General features: G+C 35.9%; 2 protein-coding genes across 2 annotated transcripts in view; one reads left to right on the plus strand and one right to left on the minus strand.

Annotated features, from left to right (window-relative positions):
- Gdap2 (ganglioside induced differentiation associated protein 2) overlaps window positions 1-23,123 on the minus strand; it is a 151,658-nt gene that overhangs the window by 26,409 nt on the left and 102,126 nt on the right. Inside the window, exon 9 of the mRNA XM_065365114.1 lies at window positions 10,127-10,266. Coding sequence (XP_065221186.1) covers window positions 10,127-10,266 — 140 coding nt within the window. The remainder of the gene's footprint in view (window positions 1-10,126; window positions 10,267-23,123) is intronic.
- LOC135846145 (uncharacterized) lies at window positions 2,131-7,619 on the plus strand. The gene is made up of 5 exons (XM_065365113.1): window positions 2,131-5,119; window positions 5,226-5,351; window positions 5,469-5,534; window positions 5,630-5,876; window positions 5,979-7,619. The coding sequence occupies exon 1, from the start codon at window positions 2,316-2,318 to the stop codon at window positions 4,284-4,286; it is 1,971 nt and encodes a 656-aa protein (XP_065221185.1). The 5' UTR covers window positions 2,131-2,315; the 3' UTR covers window positions 4,287-5,119; window positions 5,226-5,351; window positions 5,469-5,534; window positions 5,630-5,876; window positions 5,979-7,619.

Consider the following 23,123-nt stretch of genomic DNA (forward strand, 5'->3'; position numbering starts at 1 on the left):
TGCCTGGTGACAACAAGTTGCTACTGATTGGCACGAAATCGATCGAGAAGCTAGACATAAAAACAGACGTAAAGAAAGGTACTGCTACATGTAGGCCACCTGGCACTCACAGAGCTGAAGAGGTTGTATTTGCAAAGAGAAGCGAATATCGAGTTGAAGACATGTATACCAACCAAATACAACTTGAAGAAGAGTACCAAAAAGAGACAGTAGAAATAGTTTCACGAGCTGATTTACATAGTTTTTTTAGAAAGGATGGAAGGCCTAGAGATGATGGGCCTGAAATCTTTGAAAGAAACCTGAGAAGGTACCTAGGTGAAGCAGTTCGTGAAGGAAGGATTACGAAAGCGGAGTCTGAGGAGGCACTCGAGGAGCTGCTCAAATTCAGAGATGTGTTTAGTAGATTTCCGGGTAAATACAAAGGAGCTATGGTGAAATTGAAGTTTGTAGATCCTAACAAAATTCCGAACTTCGTAGGGCCTAAATACAATCCGTCAAACAAGCAACTTGACAAAATTAGACGTGCTTTGGCTGACATGGTTGAGCAAGAGGTAGCAGAGCCGTCTGATACCACTTACATAAATCCATTAGTACCCAACGAGAAAAAAGACGGAAGCGTAAGACTGTGTTTAAATCCAGTAGAGTTGAACCCGATATTACAAACTAATTACAACGAGGCGGGCCTCTTAGATAGAATAATTACCTCAGATGGAGAAGCCCGTTTCTTCACAACGTTAGATTTCACGACAGCCTTTTGGCAGTTGGTACTGGATCCAGAGTCGCGCAAGTATACTGGTTTCAAGGTCGATGGTAGAGTCTACCAAATGATAAGACTCCCGTATGGCTTGAAAATTTCATCTGCGGAATTTGTAAAAGTAATTAATGAAGTAATACCGGATATGCCTGGAGTTACGAAATACGTGGATGATTTGTTGCTAAGGTCACTCACCTTCTCAGAGATGCTGAGGCTGTTGAAAAAAGTACTTGAGTTGTTGCGTGAGCATGGGCTCAAACTTAACCCGAACAAGTGTAAATTCTTTGCCAGTTCCACCGACCATCTTGGCTTCAATATCTCAACTAGAAGCATAAAAAAACAGAGTAAGAAAATTGAAGGTTATTTAGAGTATATACAAAAGAAGACGTTAAAGAGAACTGGTAAAGTTAAATTAGGTAACGTAAGAGATGTTTTAACCTTAATAGGGTTAACTGGTATCTATAGTCGCTTCATCCCTAATTATCAAGATATTGTGAAGCCACTCTATGATTTAACTCGGAAAGGTGTGCCATTTGTATGGGGCACCGCTCAAGAGGAAGCAGTAGAGAAGCTCACAGTGGAATTTACGAAAGAGTTTGAGCTTATGTCACCAGTTGACGGAGAAGATTTATACCTAGATACAGTGTCTACTGAGCATTCGCTCAATGGCGTCTTATACCAAAACATCAAAGGTGAAGACAAAGTAGTAATGTTCGTGAGTAGCGCGTTTAAACAACATCAGCAAAATTATACGTTAATTGAGCGCGAAATGTTTGCTTTGGTAAGAGTAATAAATAAGCTTCAGCTATGGCTCCATGGTAGGCGAATACACGTGAGAGGTGATCTCCAGTCAGTCGTGCACAAGTTTACAACTCTGGCTAAGGTGCATAGAAAAGCGGCTGGCTGGATCACAGAGTTGAATTGTTACGATCTCGTGTATGATTTGAAACATAAAGTAAGAGGTCAATGGTATGGAATTCAGGCGCCTGAGTTGACAGTTTACGATACAAATTGGACAAACATGGTGCCATTAGATGTGTCATTTGTAGAATTAGTAAAAGATGAAGTCTTGGATCACCTGAGACGCTTGGACATCTTCCAGAGTCGTGATAGGATGTGTACTAAGATAGTGCGCAAACTGAACGCCTCAGAGCTTGATATGACTGCAAAACAGTTAGAATCAAAGAGAAGAATGCAAGCTAAATATGCAGTGATCAAAGAGAAAGACAAAGAGTTGCTATTCAGAAAATTCAAAGATGGCTCAAGAATTCCAGTGATGCCTGACGAGTTGTTCAGGGATACCATTTTTTACTTGCACGAGATGTATGGCCATATTGGAGCGCATAAACTAGAAGCGGTCTTTAAACGGTTATATTATTCACCAAATATTGTGAAAACTACACGAATTATTACGAGCGAGTGCATCACTTGTAGAAAGACCAAAGGTTATAGCGAGAAGAAGCGCTTGCAATTTTCACAAATAGAAGCGTTTAACATAGCGGATGTCATTTCTGCGGACCTGTGTGGACCAATAGCGAACGAGTACGGAGAGCCCAAGTATATGTTTGTCGCAAAGTGCGTATTTACGTCGAAAGTGTGGATTATTCCACTGGAGTCAATTCCAGCTGAGACAGTAGTGCACGCGATGGAAACTGTGCTAAATGATATAGAGAAGCTGGGCCACAAAGTTCGCAAAGTAATTACAGACAATGGCAGCCAATTTAGGAGTGAGGCGTGGAACGAGATGCTCACCGCAAATGGTATAAAAATAGGCCATACTACAACTTACAACCCTCAGTCTTCTCTGGTTGAGCGCACAATGCGCATAATTGGAGATAGGCTGAGAGCAAAGTTGAACGATGAGCCCGAGAATGACGAGTATACTCACCACGGTTGGCACGTGCATGTTAAGAAAATAGAGTCTGAAATAAACAATACCCCTACTGAATTTGGCATAAAACCGAATGAGGTATGGGGCATCGAAGATGAGTTTTCTGCCAACATGCCAACCAAATTGGCTAAGTTAAATTCTAAGTACCTGCTCAAGAAGCTGCAGCAGGACCAAATCGAGAAAAATCCTAAATCTGTGACTACCGAGACGCTCATGGAAAAGCCTATGGAGCTCTCAAACCTGATACGTGACGAGGATGGTTATTACTGGGCAGCCGTTGATGGAGCTTGCTCAAACAACGGTTCCAGTGATGCCATAGCAGGTATAGGGGTGGCTTGGACTCCTACTGGAGAATTTAATATATCCGAAAGAGTAGACCACCCTAGGTACCGGAATACCAATAATTTGGCCGAGGCGATAGCTCTGTGCAAAGCTATGAAAGTGATGCTCAAACTAGGTGCAAAAAGAGGAAAAATATTTTCGGATTCATGCTATTTAACAACAGCAATAAATTATAATGTAGAGAAATGGAAGATCAATAACTGGAAGAATGCTAGTAAAAAACCAGTTGTGCACCGAGAAATTTTTCAAGAAATTTTAGAATTGAAAGAAAAGTTTGAGAAGTTTGAGTTAAAGCACACACCTGCGAGAAGCTTCGATCGTAACAACCATGCCGCTGATAAGCTAGCGCGTAAGGCGGTGTATACACAAGAGTTGGTAGACCTGCGAGTTGATGAAATGACCGAGCAGCAGGCGTTAATTTCATTTATTCGAGAAAAGAGAAAGCTACAAAGATCAAGAGATGAAGTAGCATTTTATAAAATTAAGGGAGACCCAATTTGTTACGAGGAGGGGGAATTAGTTATGCTTACGGAACACAGACAGAGCTCATATGATAAAGGAGTCTCGAAAAAATTGTTTCCTAAGCGTTTTGGGCCTTACATGGTCATGAAGCATGTCGGAGATAATGCATACAGAGTAAGAAGCATAGCTAACGAGTCTGATGAGCAAATTGTCAATGCTAGGCAAATGACAATTTATTTGAATTTAGAACAACAAGAGAAGCTCAAAAATGATCCGAAATTAAAGTCAAAGACAGACTCAAGGCCCTTAATTGAAAAAATTAAAGAGAAAGTAACGCCGAAAGAGATAGAAAGGCCAGAAATTGACGAGGAGGTCGAAGAAGAGGTCATTGACTCTAAAATACATGATCAAGCAGCAGAAAGAGCAGCTAGGCTATTGGCTAGAGAATTGCGAAAGAAAGAGCTAGAACAAGCTGAGGAAAAGAGAGGAAAGAAACTGCAAGAATTCCAGAAACTCAAAAAGCATGCGAGACGCAAGTTAGATGATAAAGAAAACGAGAAGATTGCTACGTGCATTAAAAAAGCCGTTGGTTTGACAACAAAGGCTGGAGAAATACTTGCGAACGCGGAAAAGAAAGATAAAGATAGAAAAAGAACGAAAAAGTTGAAGCCAGGTGAAAAAGCACCTGGATCAGACGATCCGGATTATGTACCACCTACAAGCACGAAAAGAAGAAAAAAGAAAACAGTAAATTTTATAGCTCTGGAAAAATTAGAATCTCATCACCGTGTGATGTTCGTAGAGTTGTACATGAATTACGAGGACGTGCTGAAATAAAAAGAGAAAAAGAGTAGCTGGAATTCGAGGTACTGGCCATGGTGCCTAAATTTTAATCTGTAAATAATTTTTTTTTATTATTAGTTTTAAATCTTATTTTATTCAAATTACTCGTAGCAATATTTTAATCTAGTTTTAAAAAACCAAAAAGAGCAAGCCATTGAAAGTAAAAGCAAGTTCTATCCAAGTAGCATACGAGCTGTATGAAGAGAAGTAGTACTAGCGAGTAGGCGGGGGGTAGAATGGAACGAACGCAACGAGAACGAAAACGAGCGGCTCCCCGCAACCTGTAGTACGAAGCAGAGAGTAGTCTGCACGTTAGCGAGTAGGCGGGGGGTGGTAAAGAGTCGCACGCATCAGCTGATAAAACTAGATCGGTTGAAACGAACCAACGAACGAGAAAAGTAATGCCAAGGACGTTGCAGTTTTGATGTATTATTGATGCGTGTGATGTAATAACGTGAATGTTTGTTGAAAGTTTGCAATAAAGTGCGTAATTGTAAAAGTTGGAATTTTGGTGCTTTCGTGGTGAATTTTGCGCTAATTGGTGACCGTAAAAGCTCACGTACGCGGGTATATATGCGAAATCGGTTAATTTGGTGTAAAAAGTAAAAAATCGGGTAAATTATTTGAGAAGTGAACAGTTTGCTGCATGTTTGTTTCGGTAAGGTCTAACAAAGAAACCTAAAATCAAAATGGCGTAAGTCTATTGAATATGGTTTTTAATTCGCTCGTGTTGTATTTTTCCGTTAAAAAAGCGAATAAAAATTCGAAACGTGTTGATTAGAAGAAAAATTCCAGTAAAAGAGTAGCTCCTCGTGTATTTCGACTGGGTAAGTTGAATTTGTTTGTCCTCGTGTGCAATTAATTGTGTTACACGATACGTCATGCTTGATTAGTGAAAGATTATTAATTTAGTGTGGTATTTTTTGCACACAGCCGAAGAACATACCGGCTACACGAGAAGCGACGTGGTTTTTTCTCATATTTCAACGAGTTGGAAGAACGATAGTAGTCAAGTTGTGGCATGAAATTTTTCGACGAAGTTTTGTTTCATTACAAAAGGTAAGCGAAATGCACAGAGTAAATTATCGTATATTTGAACATAGTGCTAATTGGAAGTACGTGTAATTAAAAAGTGAACTACGAGTAGCCTATTGAGATGTTCGTTACCTGTTGCAGCTGATTAGTTGGACGTTCGTGTGTTGAATATTCGTTTGACGAGAATTCTATCGACGCTGAGATTAGGTAAGCTGGATTAGAAGTACCTACGAGTAGGTTACACGTACCTACAAACAAAGTAAGATAATACGAGAATTAATTACCTGTCGGTTGTTTTACAGTAGTAAGACGTATTGGATTGTGACTGACAAATTCAAGTAGCTAGAAGTGATCTTCTAATTAGACATAGGTAATTAAGATAAATAGAGTAGATTAAGTGTAGCAACACGAAAGTGCATTTGAACTTACCGGTTTTTTCGTTGAGTTTCTCACAGTTATTGACGATACGATGAACGACGCGAACGAAAGAGAAGACGTACCGAGACGAGCGTTTGTTTGGGATGATAGTAACAGCAGCACATCCGAAAGGTAAAGATCTTCGATACCTGTAAAATAGAGTAAAAATTAGATTATTCCCGAGTAGCATCGATAATTAACAAAGTACGGTGTAATTGTTATTTAAATTTAAAGAAGAGAAATTAGATGACGAGATGCTGAGATGGCTCAGCGCCAAAATAACCAGAATCCGGAAAATCACCGTCGGTAAAGAGTAGCGACCGGAAATGGTTTAGAATTCGTCTGTAATAGTTCCTAGTTGAGTCAAAAAGAGGAGAAGACTGTAAATTTTGTTATTTTTATAATTTTTTGAGAATGTAATTGTTTTTTTTTGTTTTCGTTTGCCAAAAGAGAAGCCAAGAAAGAAGAATTGGTTCTTCCCATATTGTTTTTTACGAGTAGATGGGATTGTTCTTGTTATTTTATTTTACTTTTTGCATTTTTTGAATGTTTTGGTGCACTAATAAAGAGAAAGTGGTGCCAAATTGAATGTTTAGTGAATTTGTTTGTTGTTTTTTTTCTCTCCACACGCGTGAATTTTTGTGTTGAGATGATTTTGTTATTTTTGAATTAGGCAAACGAGTATGTAACAAAGAGAAAGATGTAAATTTGGATTGTTTTTTGTTTGTGTTTTTTGTTGATCATCATAAGAGTAGCCAAAATACGAGGTGAAAAATGTGATATAAAATAAAACTTACGCAATGAGTATTGAAGTTTTTCATTTCGCGAACCAATGTGTTTGAACGGGAATGGAACCAAAGAGCAGCTCTACCAACGAGATACCTGTGAAAAGAAAAAAGAGAAAAAACAAAGTACAAAGTTTTTTTTTCTCGAAAAATGGTAAAATAGAAGTAAAAAATATTACGTCCCGTGACAGGTAGCAACGAGTAGACTGCATGAATAATACGAGTAGCTGGAGTTAGCATGCGTGAACTGGTCCAGACGTGTTGAAGGTTCAGCACCTGTGAAAAAACAGAGTGTTAATATTCGGAGGTAGACTATGAGTAAATGAAAGAGTAGTTACCTGAGTCTGGAAGCAGTGAAGTAACGAGTTGAACTCCAGTGAAAAACCTGGAACAGAGAGAAAGAAAAGAGTTGAATTATTCGAGTAGCTCACCTGAGTAGTTTACAGGGTTCGAGTCAAGAAGGAGTTCCAGAGTTCCAGCCAAGTTCCGGTCCAGACAATGGTATGATGCATAAGATTAGCATAGTGATAAAATTCGATTGTAATGTTATTATTAATACAAATGTTTAGATATGTTAATCTTAAGATCGCGAAATTGTACAAAGATTCTGCAAGAGTAGCCAGATAGGGATGTAGGGCCATATAACGAGCAGGCCACTTCTGGCATACGAAGCGGGGCAGGAGGAGCCCAAGTACTCTACGAGACGCTGAGTAGGCCTCTTTTAGGCTGCGTATCCAGTCGGGCCCCCGAGCTATACCCAGCCGGGGCATTATGTAGAGGGTACTTGGGACTCCATGTTACCACTCTACAGTGGTAATTTGATGCCCAGGTCGGAGGCTGCACTGAACCAGGTGCAACGCCATCTGGTGGACTGGTTCAGGGAAGCTGACGGCCGAGAGTAAGTTACAGAGTTGCTTCGCAGTTTTCCAATCTTCTTCTAACGAGCAAGATAGAGCTTTTACGCTAGCTTGGAGAACGTTCATGCCTTTAAGCAGAATCTTTCGTTGTTATATGAATGGTAGCAATTGTACATTGTAGCAACATGTACTATAAACCTTGTTCATGTGCTTGAATAAATATTCAGAGTAAATCACTTTGGTCATTTATTGCGTTGTTATATTTATGAGAGTATTTGGTATATGGTAGAACGGAGTTAGGTATTTGATACCGTGAGACTTAGTCGTTAGTAGGCCTCAGAGCCAGATGGTATAAGTAGTCTGAGGACTAACAACGAGTAAGTGTAGGATTTACCATTACACAGCGATACATTTTAGCGCTAAAGAGCGAGATTTATTAATGATACTCATAACTCATAAGTTGTGATCTGTCACGAGAAAACCAGGTTAGTGTCCAAAACGTAAATTTTACAGGACGGGCATTTGAAGTTTGAATCTATGTGTTCGGGGATCTATGATTCGTAGGTCCGTGAAACTTGGACCACTTTTGACCACAAGGGGTGCCAACATAACCTGAAATTTTTTTTCAAAATCAGGGTTGCCAAAGGCCGATAATCAAAATTTCCCCAAATCGATTTTTTCGTTTTTTGTCAATTTCACGCCAAAAATTTCGCGAAAACTACTAAGAATGAATTATAATATAAAATAAAGTTATTTATTGATTTTTTAAATTTTTTCAAAAATTTTGTTCAAGGTGAAAAGAGTTGATTTTTCCAGCTTGAGCCTCATTCAAATTTCAATAAAATGGCACTAATCCTCCAAATGTGGGCTGATTGCCCCAAAAATTTGCATATTGACTCTTCAGAACATACTTTTTAAGAAAATCACAAAAAAAAATTTTTTTCAAACTTTTTTGTAGTTGCTCTATTTTTTTACCCTTGAATTTAGGGTCAAAAGAATCGTTCTCGAACGTTTTAACCACCACAGGCGGATTCTGCACACTGAGTACTACCAATATCCATAAAAAAAACCAAATCGATTTTTTGGACACTAACCTGGTTTTCTCGTGACAGATCACAGTTGATAAAATGCAAGACTTCGACAATTTTTGCAAACAATAAGACTTTCAGGGAATTTGGCAATTTATGACGAAACCGACCAGCGAAAAAATTGCCTGAGCAAAGCGAAGGTGAATTTTTTCATTAGGTATGAGAAATGGAAAAATCCAACCTCTCACAAAATTCCCTCCAAAAATCTGAAAGCTGATTTCATATAAATAAAATTGACTGATTGATTGATTGATTGATTGATTGATTTTTGACAAAATTTCAACTCCAGACTCCACCCCTCCCCCCCCATCAGGGGAAGGGCAAAACTAAAATTTTGGAAATTTTTGTGTGACATATCCAATTGTAAGTTTTTTGGGCTCCTAAATTCATTTTTGGCATTATTTTTCAAAAATTTTCAATATTGACACCCACGGGGAGGGAGAAAAACTCAGAATTTTTGAAATTTCTGAGTGACGTATCAAAATGTAGTTCTTTGGGATCCCGAATTCATTTTTGGCATTATTTTTCGAAAATTTGCAATATTGACGCCCAGGGGGAGGGAGGAAAACTCAAAATTTTTGAAATTTTTAAGTGACGTATCAAAATGTATGTAGGTTTTTTGGGATCCCGAATTCATTTTTGGCATTAATTTTCAAAATTTTGCAATATTGACCCAATGGGAAGGGGAGGAGGTGCGGAAACTCAAAATTTTGGAAATTTTTGTGTGACATATCAAAATGTAGGTTTTTTGGGATCCCAAATTCATTTTTGGCATTTTTTCAGAAATTTGCAATATTGACCCCTGCTCAGGGGAAGGGGCCGGGGGATGGGATGCTCTTACTCTCAGTCTCCTATCAACATTGGGTAACTGGGAGAATTGTTTGGGCAAACAATGCAGGAATGGGGTAATCCCACCTCCACTTTCCTGCCAACACATTAGGACTGTGTAGAAACATTGAGAAGCTGGGTGCAAAGATAGGAGAAATGGTAGAAATAGACTTAAACAAGAACTAGGTACATGCTGTGTGTGGTCACAAAACAGTGGCAATACAATCAGCAGACATTTCTCAACTTCTGCACTGCCATAAAAGCATTGGCAGCGAAGTGCAAAGACCTTCAAATCAAAAAATTGACAGTTCCAAAACTCAGGGGAGGGGCATAAGACGAGCAATGAGGGGACCAAAATCAAAATTTTCAACTTCACCCAAGCTAGTAAGAAAAATCATACATTTTGTTATCTTTCCACAACACAAAAATGGTTCTGCCAAATACCCTAACCACAAGTTTTTTCATTTTGATCAAAATTTAATTAAATCTACCACTCTTTTAGTCCCCACCCCCTCCACAAAAAAAATGGTTTCGACGAATTACGAACACAGGGGTAAAAAATGTTCTTCGTCGAACAAGAACGCCACATTGTGTGTTATTTTGATACCAAGCGATACTACAACTACGCAAATTGTCATATATTTTTGTCAAGTGGCGAACGAAATATACGAAGTCGAATGCGGCGATGAGGGTTGAAAAGCCAAGATACCTTATAAGTATATTCAGCAGACAGGGTTACACAAATAGATCGATTATGTATATTCACCGGGACAAAGACTAAACTACGATAGGAGAGCGACCACCGTCGTCGCCGAATTACTCACTTATATGGTAAAATATTGTAGACTTCTCGGAGCCATGTAAACGATGCGTAATTTTGGCTGGATGTGAGCGTATGGAAGTACATAACAACGTAATCTCCTTTAACCAGCGGATCTAATAAATATATTAAGTATAACAGAGCCTGTAAACAGAATTAAATTTTCTCGGTTAAAAAGACAACATTGTAGTAATCTCTAGGTAGGTATGTATCTACTCGTATGTATAGTATAGGTATGTAGATGTAGGTAGCTAAATACAGTAGGGCTATAATACATACGTATGTGGGTAATGTAAGCTATGCTAGAGAATATATTTTCAGTTGAATTTTCTTATTTTTCTGCGAAGAAAACACAAGCTAAACATGGAGGGGAAAAATGGGAATAAGACTATATGAAAATTTAATCTGTATTATTCAGCATCTTTTTCGATGAAATAAAATCCTGCATAAATTCAGACTCAGTGAATGCATTAATCAAGCAATAAAAATGAAAATTATCCTCATTCCTCAATCCTCATTCGTCCACCTTCATGAATGAACAGTCCTATTAGCAACGATGAGTCGCTGACTCGACCACGTCACAAGTCTCATTTTTCACTCATTCGACGCCAATTTAACGTTACGTCGTCGTCTGAACTAATTACCGTCTCGAGCTTTCTCTCATGGGAGTTTTTCCTACCGCCGAGCACCAACTATACCAACTCATACCCATACAAAGTCGTTAACCTTGTCAATAATAACTTGGCGAATTGAATTTCGTGACATGTGTGTACTTGATTGTGTAAAACGAGTACCTTACCTACCTATGGATGATGGAGGTACTTTATATGGATAATGAGTCATGATCATAAACGTGTTAACGTGCTTATGTACACCCATAAATGGCAACTGCATTCGATATATTTTCACAATTCGATCCCATGTACACAATTTATACTCGTCTTTGTTGATTTCGATTCGAATAGCTTCTCTAGGAAGTTGGAGTAATCCAAGATTTGCAAATAAAAAAAAAACGAGCGAGTAACGATGCTAATCTCAGATTATTTACACATCGACTGACGTAAATGCAACGAGAAAGCTATTGCAGATTCATTACGGTTTCGTTTAGATTAAAAATAAACTCGCCCACAACTTTTTAATAGGTACATCAATCGATGAGGTTTTATGACCGAAAATATAATTTTTCTCCGAGAATTCAACTTTCCAGGCAACGAGTCTCCCACATTTATAATGATGCCCATAGTGCATTGAATTCATCGAAAGAACTGATGCGTCAATTTTTTGGCACCTGAAGTAGTTTTTACGTTTCAATGACGGAAATTGGCACCAATTTGTCGTTCGATCCCCTCGTCCTGTTTTCGATGATGAAAATTACACTCGATTTTAGTCGTTTCAATCGCAAATAAATTCTTGCTCAATATCGAAAATTTATCATGAAATGGGGCACGATTTGCACTGAAAAGTTGTATCATTTCAAGTACCTAAACTTTGTGTTGTAAAATTTTACTTGTGTACCTCTACCTACATACTTGAATTTTCGGCCATTTTTTTGTGATTTTTTTTTAAAAGAAAATTGTACAAAATATTGAAATATCTCTCTCTAAAAAAAAGACGATAAAAAGAAACTGGGAAGAAGTTCATCAAATTCTTCTCACCACCATACATCAAATCTCTTCTAATACCCTCACGTACAATGGAATCAAAAGCGAATCTGCAAGCAATAACGAAATCCAGCAAATCATTCAAAATTTACAATCAACTAGTGATGCAGACAGCTTATTTACGATCGACGACGGTATAGCTTACAGAGGTCATCGAATTGTTATTCCTGAATCCCTTTGAAAAATCACTCTCAACAAACTCCATCATACGCACATCGGAGTAACGAAAATGAAACAGTTAGCTCGAAAATATCTATACTGGAAAAACATCGATAAAGATATCGAGCGTATGGTGAGAGACTGTGAAAAATGTGCCGCAGCTCAGAAAAGTCCTGCAAAAGCTCCGTTACATCCTTGGGACAAGCCTAGCAGCAATTGGCAGCGCATTCATATCGATTATGCCGGTCCTTTTCAAGCGTATCATTTTCTAGTCGTTGTCGATTCGAAATCAAAATGATTTTTTGCGAAATTCAGCACAAAAAAACATGTTTGTTTCAAAAATTCGCTCATTCCTCACTTCTGCGATCGCCGATCAGGTAGGCAGTTCCACCTAGAACCAATTTGGACCCGGAGCAAAAAAAAATGAGGGCCTGCTGAAAATTTTTCACATCCTCTCCCTCGTCTGAAGCAAGTAGGGCCATTCTACGTCAATTCAACCAAGAAGTGATAAGGAGGGTTGACGATTTTTTTGAAATTTTTTCTGTGGAATGACCTTCCAAAGGGATGGCCAATGGCACAAATCGCAGCCCTCTAGCCCTTTTTTAAAGGATGTCAGGGGGTGTCAAAGTTTTGAGTGAACTAGAAATATCATCCATTTCAGCAGTGGATTACTTGATAACCGCGATACCTACCAAAATGGATTTTTGCCAATAGGTAGGGATTTTGAAAGGCTTTTTAATGGTATCATAAAAATCAGTGTTGCCACTTTTTTTGTGTGAAAAATTTGCTTGAAAAGTTTCAAAACGTAGTTTTCAAATCGTGCTGACTCTCAAAAATTCTGAAAAGACTTCCAATTTATGTCATTGCTCGTATCTCGCAGCGTACTTGGTTCAAAGATGAAACCAAATCTATCCAGAATCAAGTGCAGCTGAAATCTCATAACCCAATAACTCCATTTCTCAATCAGTTTGGAGTACTCCGAGTAGTGATCATCTTACAGGGACAGTCTGAGTATGCCGAACTACTCACACGACATATTCATGAGAAGTACTATCACTCTTCTCAATTGTTTACTCGCTCATTCATACTCAGCTGTTACTGGATCGTCACTGGAGTTTATCAATTAGTCAAAAAACACCATCAATGATTGCATCTGGTGTACTTGTATGAATGCTCAAACAGTCAGCCAAATCGTGGGTGATTTACCAGCTGAATGCTTGACTATTGCTCGTCCATTTACCAATGCCAGTGTCGACTATGGTGGTCCTTTCACAATCAGATGTACCAACCATTGAACTCTGAAATACTTTCTTTGTTTGCTTGGTAACTCGCACCATATTCATTGAGCCCGTATCTGATCTCTCAACCACTGCGTTTTTAGCCACATTTCAACCCTTCCAAAATCACAGGGGTACACCTGCAATCATGTACTCTGATAACTCGACAACTTTTTTGGAGCTAAAAATGATCTTGAAAAGAGTAACCCCTCGCCATCGGATGGAAATTCATTTCCCCTAGAACACCGCACCAAGGTGGAGTCTGGGAAGCAGCTGCCAAAGCTGGTGACAAACATCTGCTCACTGCGATAAAAAAAGCTAATCAAACCAAAGAAGAGTTCAAAATAGTTCTCACAGCTATTGAGGCCATTCTGAACTCTCCACCATTGTATGCTTCTCGAAATACGACTGATGTTGAGGAAATCAATGTCCTCACTCCATCCCATTTCCTGATTGCATCAAGCTTGCTTGAGAAAGACAATCATAGCCGTTTTGATATTTCATCGAGCGAAAGATTGACCGTTCAGCATCAGATTATTGAAACATTCTGGCATAACTTGAAATTGAGTTATCTTGCCAGACGACAGACACACTCAAAATGGAAAAAAGAAGAGCCAAATCTCTCGCTAGCAGACATGGCTATCTGGAAAGAGAACTCATTGCCTTGTTCATGGCCACCTGGCCACATTGTTGAAGGCAAAGTGGATGCCAAAGGCCACTTATGAAATGTAAGTGTCAAGACCAAAGGATCAATTTTCCAACTAGGTGTCCAAGAACTGGTAAAGCTTTCCAGTTGAATCAAATATTTCTCGAGAATAACCTCAAATAGTAGTGAAATTGTTCTCTTAATGTAAATATCAAAATTTTTACCTGATTCATCATAAATAATTTAATTTTTTTCTACCAGCTGGATGTAAGGGCGAGGGAGGATGTTTTGGACACTTTTCTTTGATTTGAAATTGCGAGCGATAGGAAACACTTAGAAAGGTGGGGTTGGTCTTATTTGAAAGAGGATCTCAATGCGCACATTTTGACCTGCACAAAAAATTTTCAAGTTCCAAATTGAACAAACCACTGGACTTTAAAGAAAACACGTGTTGGGTGGATGTGTTGGACAAATGGGTGATGTTTTGGACACGCTGAGAAAAGACGTTTTTTTAATGTTTATCTTTGGAAATCACAAATTTCAATCCATTAAAAATCAATTGTCAGTATCTGTACACAATGTCACACAATTTCAGTTGACTCGGATTGTTTTTAATATTAGTGAGGCAATGTTGAAGAGTCGGCTTTTTTATGCCATATTTTTCAGCCAGTGCTGGCCTCCTCAAATCGACATATTTTCATGAGGCAACTTCAAATTGTTCTTGATTAGCATTTATCATTCCAGACTCATTAAAAGTCTTTCCTGGTTTTGTCAGATAAAACTGAGGCATTCGTACACCCAAACATAACAAATTAACACAAATTTATCGCAGTGTCCAAAACATCCCCACTATGCCATTTCTACTTAAACTGGCCGTGGGAAAAAAGTATCAGCTTTTCACAAAAAGGTAATTTAGTGATTATTGACAAGAAGGAATCAGAGATTTCATTTTACTTGGGCTCTTGACAAAATTCCTCACGGTTATTTTTCAGGAGCTCAAAATGTGAGACAACATTTTTTTCCAAAAACAGTACTTCAAAACAAATGCTGAAATATTTTTATCACACAAGTTGGTATTTGGTAAATGTTGTCAAAATATCAGTTGTAGTACGACATTACCACATAATAGTGAAAACCCTGTCAAAAAAAACACAAACCAACTCGTCAAACCAGCAACTATCCAAAACATCCTCCCTCTCCAATAATCTTAAGTAATCGTATTTTTACTTGACATAAATAGCTTAGTTTAAAGTTATCCACACCGGCAGCCTTCCTATATTTGATTGCAGACTTCACTTCTGAAAGTAGGTAATGCTCTACTTTTTGATTGGCCACCAAATTTGAAACCCTAGTGCCAGGGCCTCCCCCTCCCCCTTCCAATATTGAAAGGCAAACAAAAAATCAATACATTTAACTCTTCTGAAAAATTCTTATCTCTACCTGCGTCAAAATATTTATATGTAATTCCGTTTTCCAGAAAAAATCTCTCCTGATCCCCCTATATATACCTAACCATTTTGGTCCACAATTGTATGGAGCCCCCAAGTTGAAAAAAATCAAGAAAAATGGAACAAATTATAATATTTAGTTGATTTTTGGCGTAGATTTTTGTTTTTTGCTGCAACACTCGACAAAAATGAGCTCTTCTCTAAAATTTGTTCAAAATTCTGGAAAAAAGGGGAAAAATTGAAAGAGGAGAAGGTACAATTATGGACCCACGTACAAATATGGACCCCCCCCCCATCATGGTTTAGTGTACAACTACTAGCGCTACGGCCATGCTGGGTACTAAAAATTATACTAGTAGTGTAGTATCGATGATCCAAGTACTTATTTCAGATCCATGCAAACTTGGGTGTCTCTCATCATCAATTGTTTTTTTTGAACTTCAAATAAAGTTTGGAAAAAAAATTATTAGCGAAGTAAGTAGCTTACAATGTGTACTTTCAAAATATGCTTTCATATTTTGTCTTTACTTTACTGATTTTCATAATTTTTTTCATTTTTCATAAACTGAGCCGATTTTTTGCATGGGAATAAATAATATGAACCCCTAAATTTTTTTACCTAATTTTGATTCAATATTTTTTAGAATGTCGAGAAAAGTGTTATTAACAAAGAAGACAAGTCCGAAGTGTCAAAAATGATACCATAATTTTTTCATTTTTCACAAACTTGGCCAATTTTTTGCATGGGTATAAATATGGACCCCTAAATTTTTTTTTCATTCAATGTTAATTCAATGGTTTTTAGAATACATAGAAAAGAATAAGACAAGTCCAAAGCATCGAAAAACATCTTTAAATAAATTTTTGTACAATTTTCTGAAATATTTATCCATTTTTTGAGGGGGGGGGGGTCCATATTTGTACCACTTTATGTCACTTTTCTAAATTTCAAATTTCTACATGGGTGAGTTTTCAACAAAAAAATTTTTTTTACACAACATACTAGAGTCTTTGGCCTTTGAAATGGTATATTTGAAAAAAATTTTTGATAATTTTTTCTACCCTTTAAAGCCAAAAAGCTAGAGGGGGTCCATATTTGTACCTTCTCCTATAGTTTGAAAAAGTCTAAATGAAAAAAAAAGTAGGACTTTTGGATAAAATTGTTGAAAAGTAGGACTCTAGTAGGACTAAAAGGACTTTTGAGAAAAAGTAGAGCTTTAGTAGGACTAATAAGACCAGTAGGGCCTGTTAGGCATCTTGTCATTGTTCAGGGGACCAATCTTGAAAAAGGTGGGTTATTTAGAAAAACTCTGACACAGAAACGAGTCATTTTCAAACACTTTTGATTTAGGTATTTTTTTTTTTTTTGATTTTTTCCTGCTTCAAGGGACTCTTTATAGGTGCACGAGAATAACTTGGAGAAACAAGGGGAGATTTTTTTTTTCTGAAAAAAGGATTGTTTAAAATAATCCTAATGCAAAAACAGTAACTTTTTTTCATTTTTTTTGTAACTGGAGGGCACAATTTGTGAAACTGAAAGGCTAAAATTTTCAGTTTTTTTTTAAAAATGAAAATCAACAAGTTTAGAAGGAGGGGGGAAGATGTTGGTTTGGAGCAAAAAAAAAATAAAAAATATATTTCAACTCCATTTTAATGCATCTAGAAGAGCTATCTTTAGAGGACGAAGCAGGCTTCTGAAATTGATTTGGATTTCACGAGCAATATTGATCACTTTGGAATATGATTTCCCTCTCTGATTGAATGGCGATTTTTCATGACAAATCTTTCATTTCTGTGAAATTTTTCTTATTGTTTTTAAATACCTACAAATAATTCTAAAAATTCATCGTGAGAAAATCTGAATCATCGACAAGGGTACTCCAAGCAACAAAGACCCCCCCCCCTCCGACTTTCAAATTGTTATGTTTTTCACGGAGAAGAGCCAAATTCGACCTTTCAAAAATTCTCCAAAAATCAAATAAGAGTGTATTTTTAGATGCTCTTTCGATTTTTTTAGTCCAGTCTGGTTGAAAATTATTTTGGAAAAATCACGTTTCAAGAATTCTCGTAAACTTAATCAAAATTTCAACTGCATAAATTTATTTTTTGTTTTTTGGCAAATTTTTAAATATTCAATTCCATACTCTTCTTGCAAAACTGATTGAAAAAATTTATCAAGCTTCTAAAACTACGTTTTGTCGGTTCCAAGCCTTCTCGATTTGCCAAACTCCAAAATTTGTCTTATTTTTGGAAAAAAATATAACTAAAGGAAAAATGATTTTAGACCTCTCCCTACTGACGAAAAACAGCATTAAAACATCTCTCGAGTCGTACCTAGTACCCACGTCGTGTATTTATCCATTTATTTATATTTGCTCGCTGCTTGGCTGCTGTCAATGTCAGTGTACTATCAATACATTGTAATGTAGGTATACTCGAGGACCTACACATATATTACTACACAATTGGATAGCATCGAAGCGTATAAACAACTCGAATGAAGATAGCTTTTAAATTTATTCATACGGAAAAGACTCAGCCTCACACTTCTGTCAAGACCAACATGTTCGCTGACTGACATAACACCCCCTATAGCGTCAAGTCCACCGAGAATCGAGAGAGGCAGAGCTTTAAACTTCGCAATTCGAATTCGACATGTACATACAATGCAGCTTTTGGTGAATTTCAAATCTGGACTGTTATGTTTCGTACTCGTATTTATGTGAAGATATTATTTCGAGGCTGAAATAATTTTTATCAGCATCTAACTTGATTTATTTTTTTCGAGCATTTAAACTTAAAATACGCGATAAGTATGAGTTTATTTTTGTTATGAAAATGATTTACAGTCTCTCGTCAACGTGTAGTCTATGGAGGGAATAAGTTTATACTTTGACGTAATTTTTGTTACTCGTTTTTTTTGTTTCGTAGCAGGTATTTAAAAAAAAACCCACGATATAATCGAATTAATGAACCGGATAGTCTAGGTACCTACCTATGTAAAATGATATATGAAATTTGACCAAGGTGTAGGGGGAATTACCCCACGACGACGATGTAAGGGAGAATAGTACGTACCAGCGAAGGTATTTTGTTTGTTATTTTTTCATCAACGATATAGAGCCATAGATATATAGATATTAATTTAACCGAGCGCATGAATATTTAATTAATTCGCTTTGAAGTGGCGACTGGCGTTCGTGTATGTGTGTTTTAATTATAAGCTAATTTATTGTTACGTATCCGTGATTGTGTTAATATACTGTATACATGATCCTATGGCTATACACTGGACTGTGTGGCCTGGTCCCTCACACACACACACACACACACTGCTTTGCTCATCGTCATCTGTATATTATATAGCGAGCAAAAGTCTGAAGGTAAACGTGTACATAGAGAAGGTTTTCGTTTATTAAATTACAAATCGCCGACCAAAGAGTCAGTAAATGAGAATTGCGCGCTAGATAAACGGATTAATAAATTTTTGAGTGTATTAAAAGGCTAACACGATATATTACGTGGAAAATATTCCGTCGACGGACGTACAGTAGATATACAGTTCGCTTTATCGAGCTCACTGCAAACTATAATATTATAAAGGACAATTTACGAGCCAGCATCCTCTACTATAGCTATGTTATACTATAGTTTGAACACAAGTACGATGACAAAACTATGTACGAGTACGTTGCTCAGTTTGCTATGAAACCGAGTGAAATATTCATAAGTTCGATGTTTCGAATTTTCAGCGAAATTGCTACATACAAAGCTATATAGAAGCCTTGTGGTTAAGGGAACCTACTTGGTAGTTGTGTTATCGGTATTTAAAGAGAGGGTTTACTGGTGTGTCGACCTTTATGCGTGTGTCTCAAGTTCTGGATGGCTTTTTATTATTGTTACCGCGTCGATAAATTATTAAAATCTGCATCAATTGTGTCTGATTGTAGTGTTTTTTTCTGTGCGAATTAAGTTTGTTGATTGAGAAAAAATACCTATCGCATTTGGCTGTGTGAATTTTCAAAAAATAAATCCCAATTTTTGCCAGCAATTTGAGAAACGAGAGATTCAAAAGCTTGTGATTTTGTTCAAGATTTTAACGAATAAGTCGCAATTTTATCAGAAATTTGAAAAAGGTCACGATTTTTTATTTAGCCAACAATAAGTATGGCTCGTTAAATAAAAAATAAATAATTTTCAAAAAGTCCTAATTTTTTCCAGTGCATAATTCGAAAATATCTCGATTTTCCAACGGTCCTGATTTTGTGTCAGAATTTTTAAAAATAAGTTTCAATTTTTGTCAAGATTTCAGAAAAGTTTTGATTTTTTCCCAAAATTCAAAAAATTCCAATTTTTGTCAGAAATTTCTGATTTTTTATCCAGAATTGGAGAAAGTCCTTATTCTTTTACAGAAATTCAAAAAAAACTAAAAATGTCTCAATTCTGGAATCATCCTGATTTTTTTCAGAAGTGTAAAAAAATAGGGTACCTAAGTACTTATAATCTAAGCTAATTTTTATCAAAGTTTGAAAAAAATTCAAAAAAATTCCAATGTTTGTTGGTTTTAGAAAATTTTGATTTTCAAGCCAGAGATTCAAAAACTTGCGGTGATTTTATTCAGGATTTTAATGAATAAGTCACAACTTTTATCAGAAATTTGAAAAAGGTCACGATTTTTAGCCAACATTTAGAAAAGACCTAATTTTTTCCAGTAATTTGAAAATGTACTAATTTTCCAACCGTTCCGATTCTTTGTTGGAATTATGTATTTTTAAACAGTCTCAATTTTTGCCAAGATTTTAGAAAAGTCTTTCAGAAGTTCCAAAAATTTCTAGTTCTTTGGTAAGAGATTCAAAGTAGTCCTGCTTTTTTTTTTTTTTTCAAATAGGCAGTAAAAAAGTCCTGATTTTTCGTCAGAAAATCAAAAACGAAAATTGCATAGCTGCAAATATCATAGAAGTATGTTTTCTTTATTTTTTCGTTCAAATTTTTTAGTGAAAATTCAAGGTCCAAAATTTGCCAAACTTATAGAAATTGAACTTTCATCAAAAAAGCTCAACTTTGAACTTTTGGCATTTTTGAAAATTATTTGTAAACTTTTCTCAATAACCTTCATAAATGCTACAAAAATAATCGATCGCCTGCTCAAAACGTAAAACCAATTATTCTAGCCCCAAAAATGGACTTTCCAATCAAAACTCGATCATTATCGAAAATCGATTAATTGAATCACAAAAATCGATTAATTTTCGATTTTCGATTTTCGATATTACTTATATGATCGATCATGTTCGAAATAGAACATAAATTTTCACCTTCAGAATGCTTAGAAATCGATCAAAAAATCTAAAATCGATAATCGAATGCAAAGAGTCGATTCATTTTCGATTTTCGATATTACTTATGATCGATCATGTTCGAAATAAGACATAAATTTTCACCTTCAGAGTACTTGGAAATCGATCAACAAATCTAAAATCTATAATCGAATGCAAAGAATCGATTCATTTTCGATTTTCGATCTTAATTGATTGATTTTGTTCGAAATGAAAAATTAATTTTCGACTCAACATTGCAGTTCGTTGCACCTACCGTCAAAAAATCGATTAATCCAACTCCATAAATCGATTTATTTTCAATCTTTAATTCCATACGATCGATCAAGTTCGAAATGAAAAATCGATTTTATTCTCAGAAATGAACTCCTCAGTTAGAAATCGATAATGATCGAAAATCGATTAATCGATTTCCAAGGCGATCTCATTTATGATCAATCTTTGTTCTAAATGAAAATTATATTTTCTAATCAAAATCGATCAATCGAATTTCAAAAATCGATCCATTTTCGACTTTCGCCCTCACGCACGGTCAATCATGTTCGATATGAAAAAATCATTTTCATCCTCGAAAATGAACTTTGAAACCTAAAAAATCAGTAATTATTGAAAATCGATTAATCGAATTCCAAAAATCTATTCATTTTCGATTTTCGCCCTCACACGGTCAATCATGTTCGATATGAATAAATCATTTTCATCCTCGAAAATGAACTTTGAAATCTAAAATGAGTAATCATTGAAAATTGATTAATCGAATTCCAAAAATCGATTCATTTTCGATTTTCGCCCTCACACGGTCAATCATGTTCGATATGAAAAAATCATTTTCATCCTAGAAAATGAACGTTGTGATCTAAAATCAGTAATTATTGAAAATCGATTAATCGAATTTCAAAAATCGATTCATTTTCGATTTTCGACTTTACACGATCAATCATGTTCGGAATGAAAAAAATCAATTCTATCCTCGAAAATGAACTTTGCAATCTAAAATGAGTACCTAGGAAATTATTGAAAATCGATTAATCGAATTCCAAAAATCGATTAATTTTCGATTTTCGACTTCACACGATCAATCTTGTCTGAAATGAAAAAATCAATTGTTGAAAATCGATTAATCGATTTCCAAGGCGATGTCATAATATGATCAATCTTGTTCGAAATGAAAATAATTCTATTCAATTAAATTTCCTAATCAAAAATCTATAATTTATCAGAAATCGATTTATCGAATTCCAAAAATCGATTCATTTTCGATTTTAGACCTCACACGATCAATCATGCTCGATATGAAAAAATCAATTGTATCCTGAAAAATGAAAATCACTACCCTAATTATTGAAAATCGATAGATCAAATTCCAAAAATCGATTCATTTTTGATTTTCGACTTCACATGATAAATCATGTTCGAAAATGAAAAAATCAATTTTATCCTCAAAAATGAACTTTGTAATCTAAGATCGATAATCATCGCAAATCGCATAATCTAATTCCAAGAATGGGTTGATTTTCGATTTTCGATCTCATTTTGATCGATCATAATATTCAAAATGAAAAATTGTTTCAGGCAAAACTTTCTTAATCAAAATTCGATTCGTTTCCAATTTTCGATTTCAGATGATCGATTATGGTCGAAATTATCAGTTGTATTATTTTGTTTCATTTTTGATTTTTTTTTTTAATTTTCTCCTAAAATTAAAAAAATTACAATTATTTTTATCAGAAATTTGTAAAATTTCTACCTACTAGTTTTTTAGTGAGAGATTCAAAATAATCTTGTTTTTTTCAATAATTTGTAAAAAAGTTCTGATTTTTTTATCAGAAATTGAAAAAAGGTACAGATTTTTCTTTGCTAAAGTGCAATAAAATCTTGATTTTTGCAAGAAATTTAAGTCTTCAATTGTAACATTGGCCAAAAATTCTTAATTGCCACGATTTTTAGCCAAAAATTCAAATTATTTACTCATAGAGAAGATTGATTGTCATCCAGTGATATTTTACGAGTGTGTTAGTTTACCTATATAGTCAATTGGTCATATTATGAATTCACTATTTTTAATGAGGGAGGAGGGGGAGATATCCCAATTCAACATGCCTGCAATGAGGATCTACAATAATTTTTGAGTACATCTGCGAGGTCAATTCTTCGTTCTTGTATGCAATAATATTTTCAAACGATAACTGTGATCTTAGTAACACCTCAGATTCGTGCTTATAGCACATAAAAATGAACCAGTAAACCAAAAATTCAGCTTTTCTACATCACTTTTCCCAATGCAATGCTAATTTTCCTGGCCTACAAGGGGAATGAAATTTTAATGAAAAATTTACTTTTTCGTTTTTCTACCCAGAGAGATGCAGATACGAGTAGAAAAAAAATATGAAAATGACATAGGGTTTCAACGCCATCATGGTGAATCGGATTTGTCTTTGCAAGTTTTCTATCTGTCTGTCTTGTTTGTACCGGCG

This window comes from Planococcus citri, chromosome 1, assembly GCF_950023065.1.
Source record: "Planococcus citri chromosome 1, ihPlaCitr1.1, whole genome shotgun sequence".
NCBI classification, from domain to species: Eukaryota; Metazoa; Arthropoda; class Insecta; order Hemiptera; family Pseudococcidae; genus Planococcus; species Planococcus citri.